This window comes from Leptonychotes weddellii, chromosome 5 (genome assembly GCF_054177405.1).
Source record: "Leptonychotes weddellii isolate Sample4059 chromosome 5, ASM5417740v2, whole genome shotgun sequence".
Taxonomy (NCBI): Eukaryota; Metazoa; Chordata; class Mammalia; order Carnivora; family Phocidae; genus Leptonychotes; species Leptonychotes weddellii.
The window spans coordinates 106,243,217-106,259,767 of NC_138373.1; the positions used below are offsets into that span (position 1 = coordinate 106,243,217).

General features: G+C 33.6%; 1 protein-coding gene and 1 pseudogene across 1 annotated transcript; both read right to left on the reverse strand.

Annotated features, from left to right (window-relative positions):
* Positions 1-766: 766 nt before the first annotated feature.
* LOC115939306 (olfactory receptor 6C65-like) lies at positions 767-1,657 on the reverse strand (annotated as a pseudogene).
* A 13,603-nt stretch (positions 1,658-15,260) lies between these two features.
* Positions 15,261-16,267, reverse strand: LOC102725952 (olfactory receptor 6C76-like). Its single transcript, XM_006728735.2, has one exon. The coding sequence runs from the start codon at positions 16,194-16,196 to the stop codon at positions 15,261-15,263; it is 936 nt and encodes a 311-aa protein (XP_006728798.1). The 5' UTR covers positions 16,197-16,267.
* Between the last annotated feature and the right edge of the window lie 284 nt (positions 16,268-16,551).

The following is a 16,551-nucleotide window of genomic DNA, read 5'->3' on the forward strand; positions in this document are numbered from 1 at the left end:
AAATGACTGAAATCTTTGACCACTTGTTATTTATTTATTTATTCATTCATTCATTTATTCATTAATTAATTTATTTAGAGAGCCTATGTGCAATTGGGCGGGGGGGAGGTAGGAAGAGCAGAGGGGGAGAGAAAATCTTAAGTAGGCTCCACACCTGCGTGGAGCCTGATGCAGGGCTCGATTTCATGACCCTAAGATCATGACTTGAACTGAAATCAAAAGTCGATTTCTTAACCCCTGAGACACCCAGACGCCCATTGACCACTCTGTTGAATTTGGATTCTCCTCTCCTTTCCTTGAAGTATTTCAGTTTTTCCCCCACAGCATTCGTCATTTACTAAAGTACTAAGAAATTTACTTTTCTATTATGCTGCTTGTTTAATGTGTGTGTCCCTTCACTAGAAATAAGTGCTGCAATGACAGGAACTTTTGTATCTGTGTGTATACCTACTACCCAGAACAACAATTTGTATTTATGAATGGTTTATTTGTGATTTTAGCTACAGAGTTCATAATTATTAGTGCTTGTTTGATAACATTTTTTTTTTTTAAAGATTTTATTTATTTGACAGAGAGAGACACAGCGAGAGAGGGAACACAAGCAGGGGGAGTGGCAGAGGGAGAAGCAGGCTTCCCGCGGAGCAGGGAGCCTGATGTGGGGCTCGATCCCAGGACTCCGGGATCATGACCTGAGCCGAAGGCAGACGCTTAACTGACTGAGCCACCCAGGCGCCCCTGTTTGATAACATTTTTTTTGGTGAAGTCCTTAAAGGGCCTGTTTCACCTGCTGGTTCCTTAAAGTGTAAATAAAGGGATTCAGCATGGGAGCAACAGAGGTATTAAGTACTGCTACACCTTTGCTCAAAGCCACACCTTCTTTCGCGGATGTTTTTACATACATGAAAATGCAACTCCCACAAGAAATGGAAACTACAATGATATGGGAGGAACAAGTGGAAAAGGCCTTTTTCCTCTGCTGGGCAGAAGGATATTCAGAATTGTTCTAAGGATGAGTGTATAAGAGAGAATCACCAAGGCCAAAGTTACCGTGAGTGTGAATTCTGCTAACAAAAATGCCATGAGCTCTAGAAATGTGTTTGTGCAAGCAATGAATAGCATAGGAGAAGAGTCACAAGTAAAGTGGTCAATAATATTGGAGTCAAAGAAATCCAGTTGGAGCCCCATCATCACAGGGGGAAAGATAATAAGGAACCCAGCCAGCCAAGAACAGATTACAAGCTAGTTGCAGACTTTGTTACTCATGATAGTTGTGTAATGTAGAGGTTTGCAGATAGCCACATAGCGATCATAGGACATTACAGCCAGAAGAAAAAACTGTTGATCCGAGAAGGATTAAAAAAAATACTTGTGTCATGCAAGCATTATAAGAATGGTTGTGTCTCCTGTAGCAATGCTGATCAGAAATCTAGGAATACAGACTGTTGTGAATGAAATTTCTAAGAAAGAAATTCCTGAGGAAGAAATACATGGGAGTCTTCAAACGAACATTTGCTAGTGTTAACATGATGATGGTCATGTTTCCACTTACACTAAATAAGTAGGTGATCAACATAAAAAAGAATATCACAGTTTGTAACTCTGGGTCATCTGTAAGCCCCAGAAGAATGAATTCTCTAATTGATGTCTTATTTGGCATGACTAAACTGGATTCTGTAGCTCTGTAGATAAAAATAAGAGTGGAAGTCAGCTCTTGATAATTTCAAATATATTTGTAGTGCTCTTATTCTGCACAAAGAACAATAAAGCATGCATTATCAAGAAGTGAAAAAATAATTCATTAGAATTGCAAACTCATATCAGAATTTGTTTAGTAGAGAAAAATTAATCTGTTTTATTTTAAAAAACTTAGATTTTAATCTGTTTAGATAATTTCCAGCTATATATATATATATTTTAAAGATTTTATTTATTTATTTGACAGAGAGAGAGACAGCGAGAGAGGGAACACAAGCAGGGGGAGTGGGAGAGGGAGAAGTGGGCTTCCCGCCGAGCAGGGAGCCCGATGCGGGGCTCGATTCCAGGATCCTGGGATCATGACCCGAGCCAAAGGCAGACGCTTAACCGACTGAGCCACCCAGGCGCCCCCAGCTATATATTTTAATTATTTAACGTACAGAAAGTCTTTTTACAGTCATAAAAAAGAGTAATAATGATAAATACTTAGCTTACCTCATTGTGGAAGTAATTCATTTGAGTAGATTAAACAAGTTATTGAAATATATGCTATTTTTGAAACTTAATGCCCACAAAATTCTATATGCTAATTTTGCAATTGGAAAACTTATTTTTGAGTCAGGATGCAATATTTTTCTAAATAAGTCTTGGTTTATATTTATAGTAAAAAATCAAGCAGAAAATACTGTATTTATGGGCAATTCATTGAAATCCATTCCTTTTAGTCTTTATATAAAATTGACCTTATTTGCTCCTCTTTGACTAAAATTGGCACAAAAAATGACAACCCTTATTAAAAAAACAAAGTCATGGTGTAAAAGGGCTCTTTAAATTGGACTCCTTAAATATAGTCAATTATGTAAACAATAAAAAATCAGATTATTCCCCGTAAGATTAAATAATTATTTCAGAAAGTTGTTGCTTTTGTCAAACTCTGCTTTCAAAAATAATAATTTGATAACTTTCTTGTTTATTAAACTGTAGTTTTCAAGGATGTGATAGAGAAAGGAAGTATATTGGAAAGAAGATAATCATACAGCAAATCTAATAAGTTTTATTATTGATTATTATTATTTTTATTATCATTTGTATTAATATTATGGCAAAGATCTAAACAGCCTTTATCTTGCACCCCAACATGCTTCTGGTAGGTCCTAATAAGAGACTCACTCTGCAGATGAGGAACCTGAGGTACACAGTGGTTATGTAACTTGCCCAAGGTCACATAAACAGTGTATATAGATAGGTTAGCATCCATGTCTGTCTTCGACTGCATCATTCCTAGTGCTTAACACAAATTCTGATTCAATTTTGTTTGATGAATTAAAGAACACATTAATGGTTGAATAATGTATATGAATGCCTCAAAAATCCAGAGATTTCTTTGGCTGTATGGGTTTAGCTCAGCATTCATGCATCGATTATTCTGAACTAGTCAATCCTGACAGATAAACAGACCAGTAACAGTGTGTGTCAACAAAATGGGAACTTCAGGTAATGAGAGTTTTGGAATCCCAGTCAGGTAGATACTTAATATCATGAAAGATATTTACCTATGTTGTTCGTCATGGTGTGCTTCTACCAGTACAGCAGGCTTCCCTTATGCATGGTTTTGTTTTCCAGTTTCAGTTACCCACCTTCAACTGCAGTCTGGAAGCAGATGGCCCTCCTTCTGACCTGTCATCAGAAGGTCATTAGTAGGGACACCTGGGTGGCTCAGTCGGTTAAGCATCTGCCTTCAGCTGGGGTCATGATCCCGGGGTCCTGAGATCAAGCCCCCATATTGGGCTCCCTGCTCATCGGGAAGTCTGCTTCTCCCTCTCCCTCTGCTCCTGCTTGTGCACTCTCTCTCTCTGTCAAATAAATAAATAAAATCTTAAAAAAAAGAAAAAAAGGTTAGTAGTAGCCTAATGCTACATCTCTTTGGTATCTTCACCTCACTTCATCTCATCATGGAAGCATTTTATTATTTCACCTCATCAAGAAAAGAAGGGTGAATATAATACAATAAGATATTTTGAGAGAGAGAGACCATACTCACATATTTTTAACAGTACATTGTTATAATTGTTTTATTTTATTTAGGTTATTGATGACTTACGGTGCCTAATTTATAAATTAAACTTTATCATAGGTGTGTATATATGTATGGGAAAAAACAGTCTATATAGGGTTCAGTACTATTCATAGTTTCAGGCATCCACTGGGGGTCTTGGAACATATCCCCCACAAATGGGGGGGTTCTGTGCTAGAAAGAGAGAAACCAGATTGGCAATAATGGAGTATACTATGAGGATAGTCTAATTTAATAACAGAATCAAAGTGTGAGGTGTTAGGAATGTGCAGATGAGAATAACATGGGGTTATCCTGCAGCTGGTATGACTATAGGTGGTCATACAAGATTAGGTCTGGCTAAAAAAAAAATGCTACCTGACTTCTTCCTACACAAGTGTGATACATTTATGAGCTCAGCTGTGACAAATTTAGGAAGCTATAGGAAGAAAAAATAATGCAAGAATTAACAAAATACTTTTATGACACATTTCAAAGAGAGTAATTGTTAGAGTTCTATGATTTATAAAGATAAATTAATAATGTCGATTAAGAGGAAACATACTCACTTTATGATAGTCCTTGATGGATCCAAGTCATAGTTTAAATTTAGATATTTTTCTGATTATGTGTAATAAGAGAAGCACAATGTTTTGGATAGAAAAGTGTTCCTTCATTTTTATATTTTATAAACTTAATTCACATTTGTGCACTCACTATTTAAAATTTAAAGATTTTGTTCAGATTTCCTTTTGTTATAAACCATACGTGTCTCAATAAAATACTCAATCTGTGAGGATGAGAAAAATCTAATGAGCATACTTTCAAAAATATTTTGTTTTGGTATTTAAATGTCATGTGTTTCATGATTTTTCTGATACTGCTTAGTGATATTGGTTTTCCAGGAAACTTTTCTCCAAAAGAAGCAAGACACATTTTATGTGTTTTTGAATATATACCATTATTGGAGAGTTTGTTTTTGAGGGAAACCTAACAGAAACCTCTCTGGAGACAGAAAAACTAATGCATCTAAAATGTAACTAATTTTGGCAATACTTTTTAATTGGGTTCCCTTGGGAGCCATTATATATTGGAGGAATATAGAATTCTACCTATAATATTAGACTTTGCATGAAGTAAAAGGAAATACTGATGAAAAAATTATCTCTTTCTTGATTATTTCTTAAATTATCCTTCTGATTATTATTTTAAAAGAAAAGATATTCTCATTGATGCTTTTGTAAATTTCAATGAAAAAGCATGAATTATGAAGTCTAAATTTAATTGAGTCCTAGAAAAAAAACTCAACATAGGTGATTCTACAGTACAAACAAAGATGAAGTATTTTTTTTAGTACAGTTGAGGTTCTCTTTGGAGAAGGCCATGCCTTTTTAGTTGGTGAATTAGCAGATTATTAGACTTCTTAAAATATATTTGATACTTGGATTCCAATGGAATAGATAAATGTGGGACCCAATATTGGGTATTTTAGTTTAATTTTAAGTCATTAGCAAATGGATTCCAGGCTTTGATTAATGGTGTCATGGGAATGTCAGACCATGTGGTCTGTGCTCTACTCTGAAACAATAGTTGTTACTTTGCATAATAGGGAGCATTTGTAAAACTGGAAGTAATGATTATGGTAAACAGTGTCTTATATCAATAATGGTAAAGACAATATAAAACTTAAAAGGCTATCTTGAGATTTTATCTCACTTTTACGCCAATATCAACCAGGAGAACCCTGACCTTTGAGGAGTGGATATACTCAGTCATACTCAACTGAATTTGAATTTTTTTTTGCTTTCTTTTTTTTTTTTTTAATTGAGTTACATCTAAAAAAACAGGGCACAAAACTGAATGTCTGAAAAAAATCCACTTGGAAAGAATACTTTTGTCCATTATCTTAAAGTCTTCATGAATTATTCATACAAGAAAAACACAAAAACATGGGGAAAAAATCCTTGACATTGGTCTTGACAATGATTTTTTGAATATGACACCAAAAGCATAAGCAACAAAACCAAACTAAACAAATGGGACTATATCAAATTAAAAAGCTTTTGCACAACAAAAGAAGAAATCATCAAAATGAAAAGGCAACCTGTGGAATAGGAGAAAATATTTGCAAACCATATATCTGATAAGGAGTTAATATCCAAAATAAATAAAGAACACCTACAACTCTATAGCAAACAAACAAACAATCCAATTAAAAATAGGAGGAGGAACTGAATAGATATTTTTCAAAAGAAGAACTACAAATAACCAACAGGTACATGAAAAGGTGCTCAACAGTACCAATCACAGGAAAATGCAAATAAAAACTGCAATGAGATAACCTCATATTTGTTAGAATAGCTATTTTCAAAAATACAAGAAATAACACGTGGTGGAGAGGATGTAGAGAAAAGGGAACACTTGTGTACTATTGGTAGGAATGTAAATTGGTGCAGCCACTATGGAAAACCATATGGAGGGTCTTCAATAAACTAAAAATAGAACTACCATATGATCCAGCAATTCTACTTTTTGGTATTTATCTGGAGAAAATAAAAACATTAACTTGAATAGACGTCTGCACTCCCATGTTTATTGCAGCACTATTTATAATAACCAAGACATAGTAACAACCTAAGTGTCCATGGATGGATGAATGGATAAAGAAAATGTGATATATACATGAAATGGAATATTACCCACTATAATAAAGAAATCTTGCCATTTGCAACAATATGAATGGACCTTGAGGACACCGTGCTAAGTAATATGTCAGACAGAGAAAGACAAATACAGTATGATCTCACTTTTATGTGGGAATCTAAACTACAAAACAAAACAAAACAAACTCATAGATCTAGAGAGCAGATTGATGATTGCCAGTGACAAGGGATGGAAATGTGGGTAATGGGTGAAGGAGGTGAAAAAGTGCAAACTCCCAGTTATAAGATAAATACGTCCTGGGAATATAATGTATAGCATAGTGACTATGGTGGCTGAGCCACACAACCATTGTAGGGAATGGTTTTATCCTCTGTCACAGTGGTAACAAAGAATCTGAAATGCCAGACTTGAATTATACTTTTAGAAATGAGAAATTCTGAGAGAAGAAATACATTGAAGTCTGCAGAAGATCTGAAAGGGTGAGTGTAATAATGACCAGGTTCCCAGTCACACTTAGCACACTTAGCATGTAGGTAACAAGAAGAAATATGAGAAGTACAATTTGTCACTCTGGGTGATTTGTCACCTCAGGAAGAATAAACTGTTACTTCTGTGTAATTTCTTATTATTTTCCTTCTTTATTAATGTATTCTTTATTTTAGTTATAAATTAGGTGAAGAAATAAGAAAGCTATGACACCAGTAAACAAAATATACACACACTTAAAAAAATCATTGTTTTTTCCTCTTAGAGAAAAATGATTTTATGGTATATAGAAACTAAATATTTTTTTAAACTATACTATTTATTACATCATATATGAATTCACTATTCCTCCATTAATTCATCATATTCTCATATATTTCAGTATAAACCTCTTCTGAAAATTCAATATCTACCCTGAAAAGGAGAAATAATAATATACAATGGAATATTACTCAGCCACAAAAAAATGAAATCTTGCCATTTGTGACAACATGGATGGACCTAGGGGGTATTATGACAAGTGAATTAAATCAGACAAATGAGAAAGACAAATATCATATGTGTGGAAACTCATAAGTGAAATCTAACAACAACAACAACAACAACAACAAGTGAATAAATAAACAAAAAACAGAATCAGATCTATAAGTATGGAGAACAAACTGATGGTTGGCAGAGGGGGCGGGGTGGAGAGTTGGGCTAAATGGGTGAAGGGGAGAAGGAGAGACAGGCTTTCAGTTATGGAAGGAATAAGTCATGGAAATAAAAAGCACAGCAGAAGGAATGCAGTTAATGATATTTTAATAGCGATGTAATGGGACAGATTGTAGCTACACTTGTGGTTAACATAGCATAATGTGTAAACTTGTCACATCACTAAGTCGTATAGGTGAAATTAATGTAACATTGTGTGTCAAATATACTCAAATAAAAAATTTGATAAATCAATTATCAAAACAAAAAATATAGAAATAAAAAATACTGGATATAATTTATAACACATTTAAAAATCTCTTTCTGACTTGTATGTCGTACCTATTTGACTTTTTCTTCTGTAGTAAACAAACAATACACCTTAGCACATGCTAACAGCTTCTTTCACAAACATAATTAGGGTCTTATAAAAATATTTTCCCTTAGGATAGTTCTATTCTCACACACCTCTGCTTTGAAGGATGCGAATAATGTTAATTCTCTGGTGGAAACAAGTTTTCCAAATACTGTGAAAGGAAATTTTATCATCTATTATCTTTATCTATCTATCTATCTATCTATCTATCTATCAATCATCATCATCTATCTATCTATCTATATCTATCTATCATCTATCATCTATCTATATCTATCATCTCTCTCTCTTTCTCTATCATCTATTGATCATCTATCTATCATCTATCATCTGTCTATCATCTATCTATCTATCATCATCTATCATCATCTGTCTATCATCTATCTATTATCTATCTGTCTTCTATCATCTATCTCTCTATCATCTATCATCTATCTATATCTATCATCTCTCTCTCTTTCTCTATCATCTATTGATCATCTATTGATCATCTATCTATCATCTATCATCTATCTATCATCTATCTATCATCATCATCATCATCTATCATCTATCATCTATCATCATCTATCTATCATCTATCTATTATCTATCTGTCTTCTATCATCTATCTCTCTCTCTATCATCTATCTATCATCTATCTATCATCATCTCTCTATTATCCATCTATCATCTATCTATCATAATCTATCATCTATCTATCATCTATCTATCTATCTATATCTATCATCATCTATCTATCATCTATCTATCGTCTATCATCTATCTATATATGTTATGGGAAAGAAATAATCCTAAGGAGAGAAATGCTCAAAATTTATTCAATAAAACACCAACAAGAAAATTCAAGAGACCATTATTCTATCCAAGTTTTTATTTAAATTCCAGTTAGTTAACATACAGTATAATATTAGTTTCAGGTGTAGAATTTAGTGATTCATCACTTACATATAACACCTGGTGCTCATCACCAGTGCCCTCCCTAATCCCCATCACCTATTTAACCCAACCTCCCACCCACCTCCCCTCCAGTAACCATCAGTTTGTTCTCTATAGTTAAGTCTGTTTCTTAGTTTGCCTCTCTTTCTCTCCCCACCATGTTCACTTGTTTTGTTTCTTAAATTCCACATGGGTGAAATCATATGGTGTCTTTCTCTGACTGAGTTATTTTGCAAAGCATAATACTCCCTAGCTCCATCCACATCATTGCAAATGGCAAGATTTCATTCTTTTTGATGGCTGAGGAAAATTCCATTGTATATCTATACCACTCTTTATCCATTCATCAGTTGATGGACATTTCGGCTCTCTCCATAATTTGGCTATTGTTGATAATGCTGCAGTAAACATTGAGGTGCACGTAATCTCTTTGAATTAATATTTTTGTATCCTTAAGAAACCATTATTCTAGATTTAGGGAAAAGCTAGAAAAAAGAGTATACATCATATTTATAGATTTTTTCTATAATCTGACTTCTCTGTGCTAGTATATATTAAAAGTAATTATAACCCCAAAAGACAGAATAGTTTAGTAGCTAACACAATGTGGTTTTGAGTCCTGCCTCAGCTACCTGAAAACTGATTCTTTAAGATATGTGTGAGACAGTTTCACTGTTGGCTTCACAATAGAAGTATTCCTCAGGGGCTAACTTGATATAATTATACTTGACTCTATAAGATAGAGAATTATTGAATAGTGCCCTTCAAAATGTTGTTAAAACCTGTGAGCTGGTCAGAAATAAAGTAACTATGATGTCCATGTAATTTAAATTCTTTCTCATCAATAAGGAATTAACAGACATATCTGAATAAGAGGGAGATGGTGTAGCCGTAGCATGTATCATTTTATGAGGTTGCTCATGGCTAGTAGGATGGTTTCTTGCATTTAGGAAGATGGGATTAGATATAGGATTTAAAAATATCTTCATTTTGCAATAATTTTAGATTTAGAAAACTTGCAAAAATATTACAAAGTTTGTTTATATATTTTGCTCAGCTTCCTCTAAGTGCAATATCTTATTCAACCATAGAATATTATCAAAACTAAGAAACTAGCTTTGGTACCATACAAATAATTAAAGGACAGACTTTATTTGGGTTCTCATAAATTTTTCTGTCCACGTTCTTTACTTGCTGAGGATCAAATCCTGAATCTTCATTGTATTAGAGATCATGTTCCTTAGTTTTCTCCAATGTGTGAAAGTTCCTAAGTCTTTCCCTGTTTTTCATGACCTTAATGTATTTGAAGAGTACTGATCAGGTATTTTATAGAATGCCTCCGAATTTTGTTTGTCTACTGTTTTCTCATGATTATATCGAGGTTATACATTTTTGTGGAGAATGTCACAGAGGTGGTATGCCCTTTTCAGTGTATTGTATCAGGGAGTATATGATATCTACATCTTATTACTGATGTTAACTTTGTTAACTTGGTTAATGGGTGTCTTCCAGGTCTCTCCATCATAAAGTTCCCCTTTGAAATTATCAAGTATTTTGGTGGAGATACTTTGAATATATGTTGGTATAGTTGTAAATTGTGGCAGAGGGATAGCATTCTATCTTATGATTAAATCTCAGTCTTAGTAAGCCTGTGTTCCTAGGCCTTCATAAGTGTTTCTGGTAAAATCTTTTCCCTTGGAGTGTAGGCATTTGTGTGAAGAATATTCGGGGATTTTTTTCAGAATGGTTACTCTTCCCTGTCCTTGCCTGAGTCAAGAGAAGATCTTTCTTGGTTCTTCAGCTTGAGGAACTGGTGGGACTAGTGGAGGCAAAATCTAGTATTACAACAATCCTCAGTATCTTCTCATTCTCACGGTAAACACTCCATGTCCAGGAATTTGCCAAAATTACTATTAGTGTTCCCACCTATATATAGTTCCTGTGACTTATGCTCTGTGAAATTAAATATCAACTAGGACTCTGGATTTTCCTGTGTCTCTAGATTTCAGGGTGCCATTTCTCTTCAATTTCACTTCTACCATGGGTTCAAGTAAAGTTATTGACCTGTATAAGGCAGAAGTGATGACTTTCAAACTCTAAAGGATGGAGCTAAAAGATGGAGCTGAAACAGGAAGTCAATAGGATTTTCTATAAAGGTGCTTATGTTGTCTGCCTAAATAAAATCAGTTTTGCTTCTTTTTAGTATGAATGCTTTTTCCCTTTTTTTACTTTATTATATAAATTAGAATCTACCATACAATATATATTTTTTAAAGATTTACTTACTTATTTTAGAGAGAGAGCATGGGGTGGAGGGGCAGAGGGAGAGAGTGAGAGAATCTCAAGGAGACCCCCGGCTGAGTGTGGAGCCTGATGCAAGGCTTGATCTCACGACCTTGAGATCATGACCTGAGCCCAAACCAAGAGTCTGATGCTTAACTGACTGAGCCACCCAGGCATGCTAGAATCTACTGTACGATATTAAGTAGATGTAGCAAGAGTGACCATCCTGGCCTTAGTCTTTTCCTTAGGATCAGATTGTTCAGACTTTCACGATGAAGTAAGATGTTAGCTGTAGTTTAATTATTTTTTATTTTTTCTTTCTTTTTCTTTTTTTTTAAACTATATTTTGGATGTCCTTTGGTATTTGCCATTTATTAGATCTACTCACTGAGAGTTTTTTGTTTTTGTTTCTTTTACAGTGTCATATTAGTTTCAGGTGTACAATTTAGTGATCCAACACTTACATACAACACCCAGTGCTCATCACAAGTGCACTCTGAGAGTTTTTATTAGATATGCACGTTGTACATTTTTCTGCAACTATTAAGAAAAACTCCACTTGACCAAAACTAATAAAACTTTTTATATATTTCTAGATTTATTTGCCATTTATTTTAAATATTTGCAGCTTATTCATGAGTGAGATTTGTTACCATATTTTCCTAATAATGTCTATTTCCTGATTTTGCTCTCAGGATAATTCTATTCTCATAGGGTAAGTTGGAAAGTATTCCCTATTCTAATATATTCTGGGACAGTTATGTACAATTGTTAGTATTGCTTCCTTAAATATTTTGTAGCAAACACTGGAATGTAGAATTTCCTTTGTGAGGTATTTCTTAATTATAAGTTCAATTTCTACACTAGATATAGACCTATCATCTATTCCTTTCTTGAATGGGATTTTATTGTTTTTTTTTTTGAATGAGATTTTGTTGTTTTTCCATTTCATTACATTTTAAATTAATTGACATAAAGTTGTTCAAAAATCTCCATATTATTTGTTCAATAACTGTAGAATATCAGTCATATGACTTTAATCTTCTCTAATAATGGTAATTTGTATCTTCTCTGTATTTTTCCTCATCAATCTGGCTATAAATTTATCAATCTTGATATTTTCAAGAAATCAGATTTGGTTTTATTGGTATTTTCTTATTTTTCTGTTTTCTATTTCACTGATTTCCACATTGGTCTTCATTATTCCTTTTCATCTGGTTACTCTGAGTTAAATTTGCTTTACTATTTTGATAGTTGATTGAGGTGGAAGCTGAGGTCATTGATCTGAGGATTTGCTTCTTTTTTAATTTTAGAGTATCTTAAGTTTCTTTTTAAGTAATGCTTTAGCTGCATCCCACAAATTTTGTTATGTTGTAATTTTATGTTTATTTTGTTCACAAGGCATTTTAATTTTTCTTTGATTTCCTTTCAACCCAGGGATTATATATATGTTAGTTTCCAAATGTTAGTGGATTTTCCAGATATCTTTCCTTAATTGATTTCTAATTACATAGTGCTCAGTAAACATATTAGGCATGACTTGAATGTTGTAAACTTATTGAGACTCTTTTGTCACTCAGGTTATGATCTAGTATGATAATGTTTTGTGTAATACTGGAAAGAATGAGTATTCTGTTGCTGTTGGATGGAATGTTCTGAAAATCTCAATTAGGTCAATTTGGTTGATAAGATTGTTCGAGTCTTCCACATCCTTACTGGGTTTTTTTTTTTTCAACCTTTTATATTAATTATTGAGTGCATTGAAACTTCTGACTATAATTGTGCATTTGAGTGCTGCAGTGTTAAATTCAACTGCATTTCTCAAATTGTGGTTGATATGCAAACAGATTAGTTATGGAGATGAGTTTGGTAAAAATCAGTGAACAATGAATCATGGAACACTACATCAAAAACTAATGATTGCTGTGAATTGTGCAAGACTGTTGAATCACAGATCTGTACCTCTGAAACAAATAATACATTATATGTTAAAAAAAAGAGAAGAAGAAGAAGATAGCAGGAGGGGAAGAATGAAGGGGGGAAATCAGAGCGGGAGATGAACCATGAGAGACTATGGACTCTGAAAAACAAACTGAGGGATCTAGAGGGGAGGGGGGTGGGGGGATGGGTTAGCCTGGTATGGGTATTAAAGAGGGCACGTTCTGCATGGAGCACTGGGTGTTATACGCAAACAATGAATCATGGAACACTACATCAAAAACTAGTGATGTAATGCATGATGGTTAACATAACATAATAAAAAAAAGAAAAAAAAACTAATGATGTAATGTATAGTGATTAACATAACATAATAAAATAAAATTTAAAAAAATCAGTGAAATCATTCTGTGAAAATCAATTTGGTACATAGAATTTCCAATTATGTTTGTTGAATGTTTTATTATTATTTGTAAATTATATTAGTAAAATTTATGTCTGTGTATTGTTTTCTGATAATTGGTTTTAAACAGTAGCACACTAGTTCTGTCTGCCCATGTACTTTGAAGCATCAGGACTTTATTGAACACCACACTGTTTGAGCTGTGCCTGCATCAGTAGATGCAAAGCAAGTATTTAGATTTACATGGAATCTCCAAAGCACCAACTGGATAAAAGAAAATCTTTGTAAAAACAAAGAAAGAAATAAGAACCTAATTCTGCAGTAGGTGGAAAATTCACATCTATGATGCCTAAGAAGAGTGTTCACTGTACTTCCCAATTCTAACTAAAGTTACTATCAAATTGACTAAAGCATTTTTTATAAGCAGATGTAGTAAATATTTTTGCTGAGACACAATTGTAAATATCACAGATGTTTTAGACATTCATGCTCTCAGAATTTAATTTTCACCTGTTTTTGTTTATGTGTTACCCTGTTTCTGTAAACACTTATTAGAAGAACTCATTCTTTTTATGGTGAGAAAAGAAAACCAAAGCACTGAGAATTCAAATAAATATTAAGGAAGAATGTTCTGATGGTAAGTTAAATGATTTCATGTGTTCATGCATTGCTTGTGGGAGAAGACAGGAAAGAAGCAAATAGACAAATACTAAATTAAGTTTTATTCTTGTAAGTGTAAAGCAATGATTAAGAACTTGTTATAGGAAAGATTTATGTCAAGTTTTGGATAGTGCAAACATGCTTAAATCCACACCCTCCAATGTCCATAAAAATTCTGAAAGACATATTTCTCATATTTAAGATAATGAAACCATATGAACACTGGAAAACATTTTAGGGTACCATCAATGTGCCAGAAATTTTAAAAACTATCTGGGAGATAGAAAGCATGTGGTTTTAATTTCCAAAATAAAATAAATGAAATAAAAAAAGAGGAAATTGGATCATAGGAAACCAGGTTCTTTCCAGGGGAGCATCAGATAAGCTCCAGGCTCAGCATCAGCAAATTAAAAGAAAGTAATGGGCTACGGAATAATCATCAGTGTAGTTCACTCAAAATGTTTGTGGTGAAAATATTGGGATTTCACAGAAATGGCAATGCCATACTTGTAGTAACTTTGGAATTTAGTCCAAAAAAGACATTAAACAAGATAAGTTATAATATTAAAGGATAAAATTCACAATGAAGATATAATGTCTATGTCCCAAATAGCATAGATCAACATTTATGTATAAAAACCCTAGGAGATACAAGGACAAATAAAAGCACACTAGAGGTAGGAGACTTTACCTCACAGATGAAATTACTTTAATACTCAATGCTTATGCACTGGGAGAAATAACTTTTTAGAATTGCTTAGAATTTTATCTAGCTTTTGATTAGTGTGCGAAGAGAAAGTTCTTTCAGTGATTGTTAAAACTAAATTCTGGCATTCTTGTTAAGTGTTCTCCTCATTTACATGACATCACATCACTCATGCTTAGAAAATTTTCAGAGCATATAAATGTAAAAAGATAGTTGAACTAAGTGAGGCCAAAATAGAATAAATGGAGACTAAGAGCTGAAGGAAAGGAAGTTGAGAATCATAGTGGCTGGAGAAATATAACAATGTTAACATTGTTTTAGACATAGGTTCCATTTAAAATTGAGGTCATGAATTTCTTTATGATTACAATTTATTTGAGAAGCATTTGTTGGCTAAGTTCTTAAAGGACTGCTTTACCTGCTCGTTCCTTAGGGAGTAAATAAAAGGATTTAGCATTGGGGCAACAGAGGTATTGAGCACAGCTATACCCTTGGTCAAAGCCACACCTTCTTTTGCTGAAGTTTTGACATACATGAAAATGCAACTTCCATAAGAAATAGAGACAACAATCATGTGTGAAGAACAAGTGGAAAAGGCCTTTTTCTTTTGCTCAGCAGAGGGGATTCTCAGAATTGTTTTAAGGATGAATACATAAGAAAGAACCACTAACATTAAGGTTACCATGAGCGTGAATACTGCCAGGAAGCATCCCATGAGCTCTAGGAATGCTGTGTCTGTGCAGGAGATCAGTAGCATAGGAGAAGAGTCACAAGTGAAGTGGTCAATGATGTTGGAGTCACAGAAATCCAGTTGAAGTCCCATGATCACAGGTGGAAAGATAATGAGAAATCCAGCCAGCCAAGAGCTAATTACAAGCTGGTTGCAGACTCTGCTGTTCATTATTGTTGTGTAATGCAATGGCTTACAGATAGCTACGTACCGATCATAAGACATAGCAGTCAAAAGAAAAAATTCTGTTGAACCAAGGAGTATGAAGAAAAACACCTGCGCAATGCAAGAATTATAGGAAATGGTCATATCTCCTGTTATAATGCTGACCAGAAATCTAGGAATACAAACTGTTGTGAATGAGATTTCTAGAAAAGAGAAATTCCTAAGGAAGAAATACATGGGAGTTTTAAGGTGAGGATCTATCAGAGTGAGGGTAATAATTGTCAGGTTTCCAGTTATACTCAGTATATATGTGAAAAATAGAAATAGAAAAATCAAAATATTTAGTTCTGGGTCATTTGTTAATCCCAGAAGAATGAACTCTTTCACAGATGTTTGATTTTTCATTTCTTATTGTTGACTTCTTCCAGGTCTATAAATGCAGACAAGAAACAATGATTTTGTGAGTCCAGGATTATTTTTTTATCACTTCTGCTGGTTTAAAAAATATATAAGACATATAATGGACCAATAAATTAGCCACCAAATTGTACTGAATTCTGAAAATATGTATGAGCCAGGACAAAGAAACTTATACCCAGTATCTTCCTTGTAGACCACTAGCCATTTAACATTGAGTGAGTCACTTGATAGGTCTGATAAACACATCTGTATATGAAAAATATACTTATCAAATGTGTTTTACTTTCTTTTAAAATTGATCATATGTGTATGAAAATTATAAAATGTAAGATATTATTTT

Coding starts and splice junctions, on each gene's coding strand:
- LOC102725952 (XM_006728735.2), bottom strand. CDS start 16,196: ATGAAAAATCAAACATCTGTGAAAGAGTTCATTCTTCTGGGATTAACA.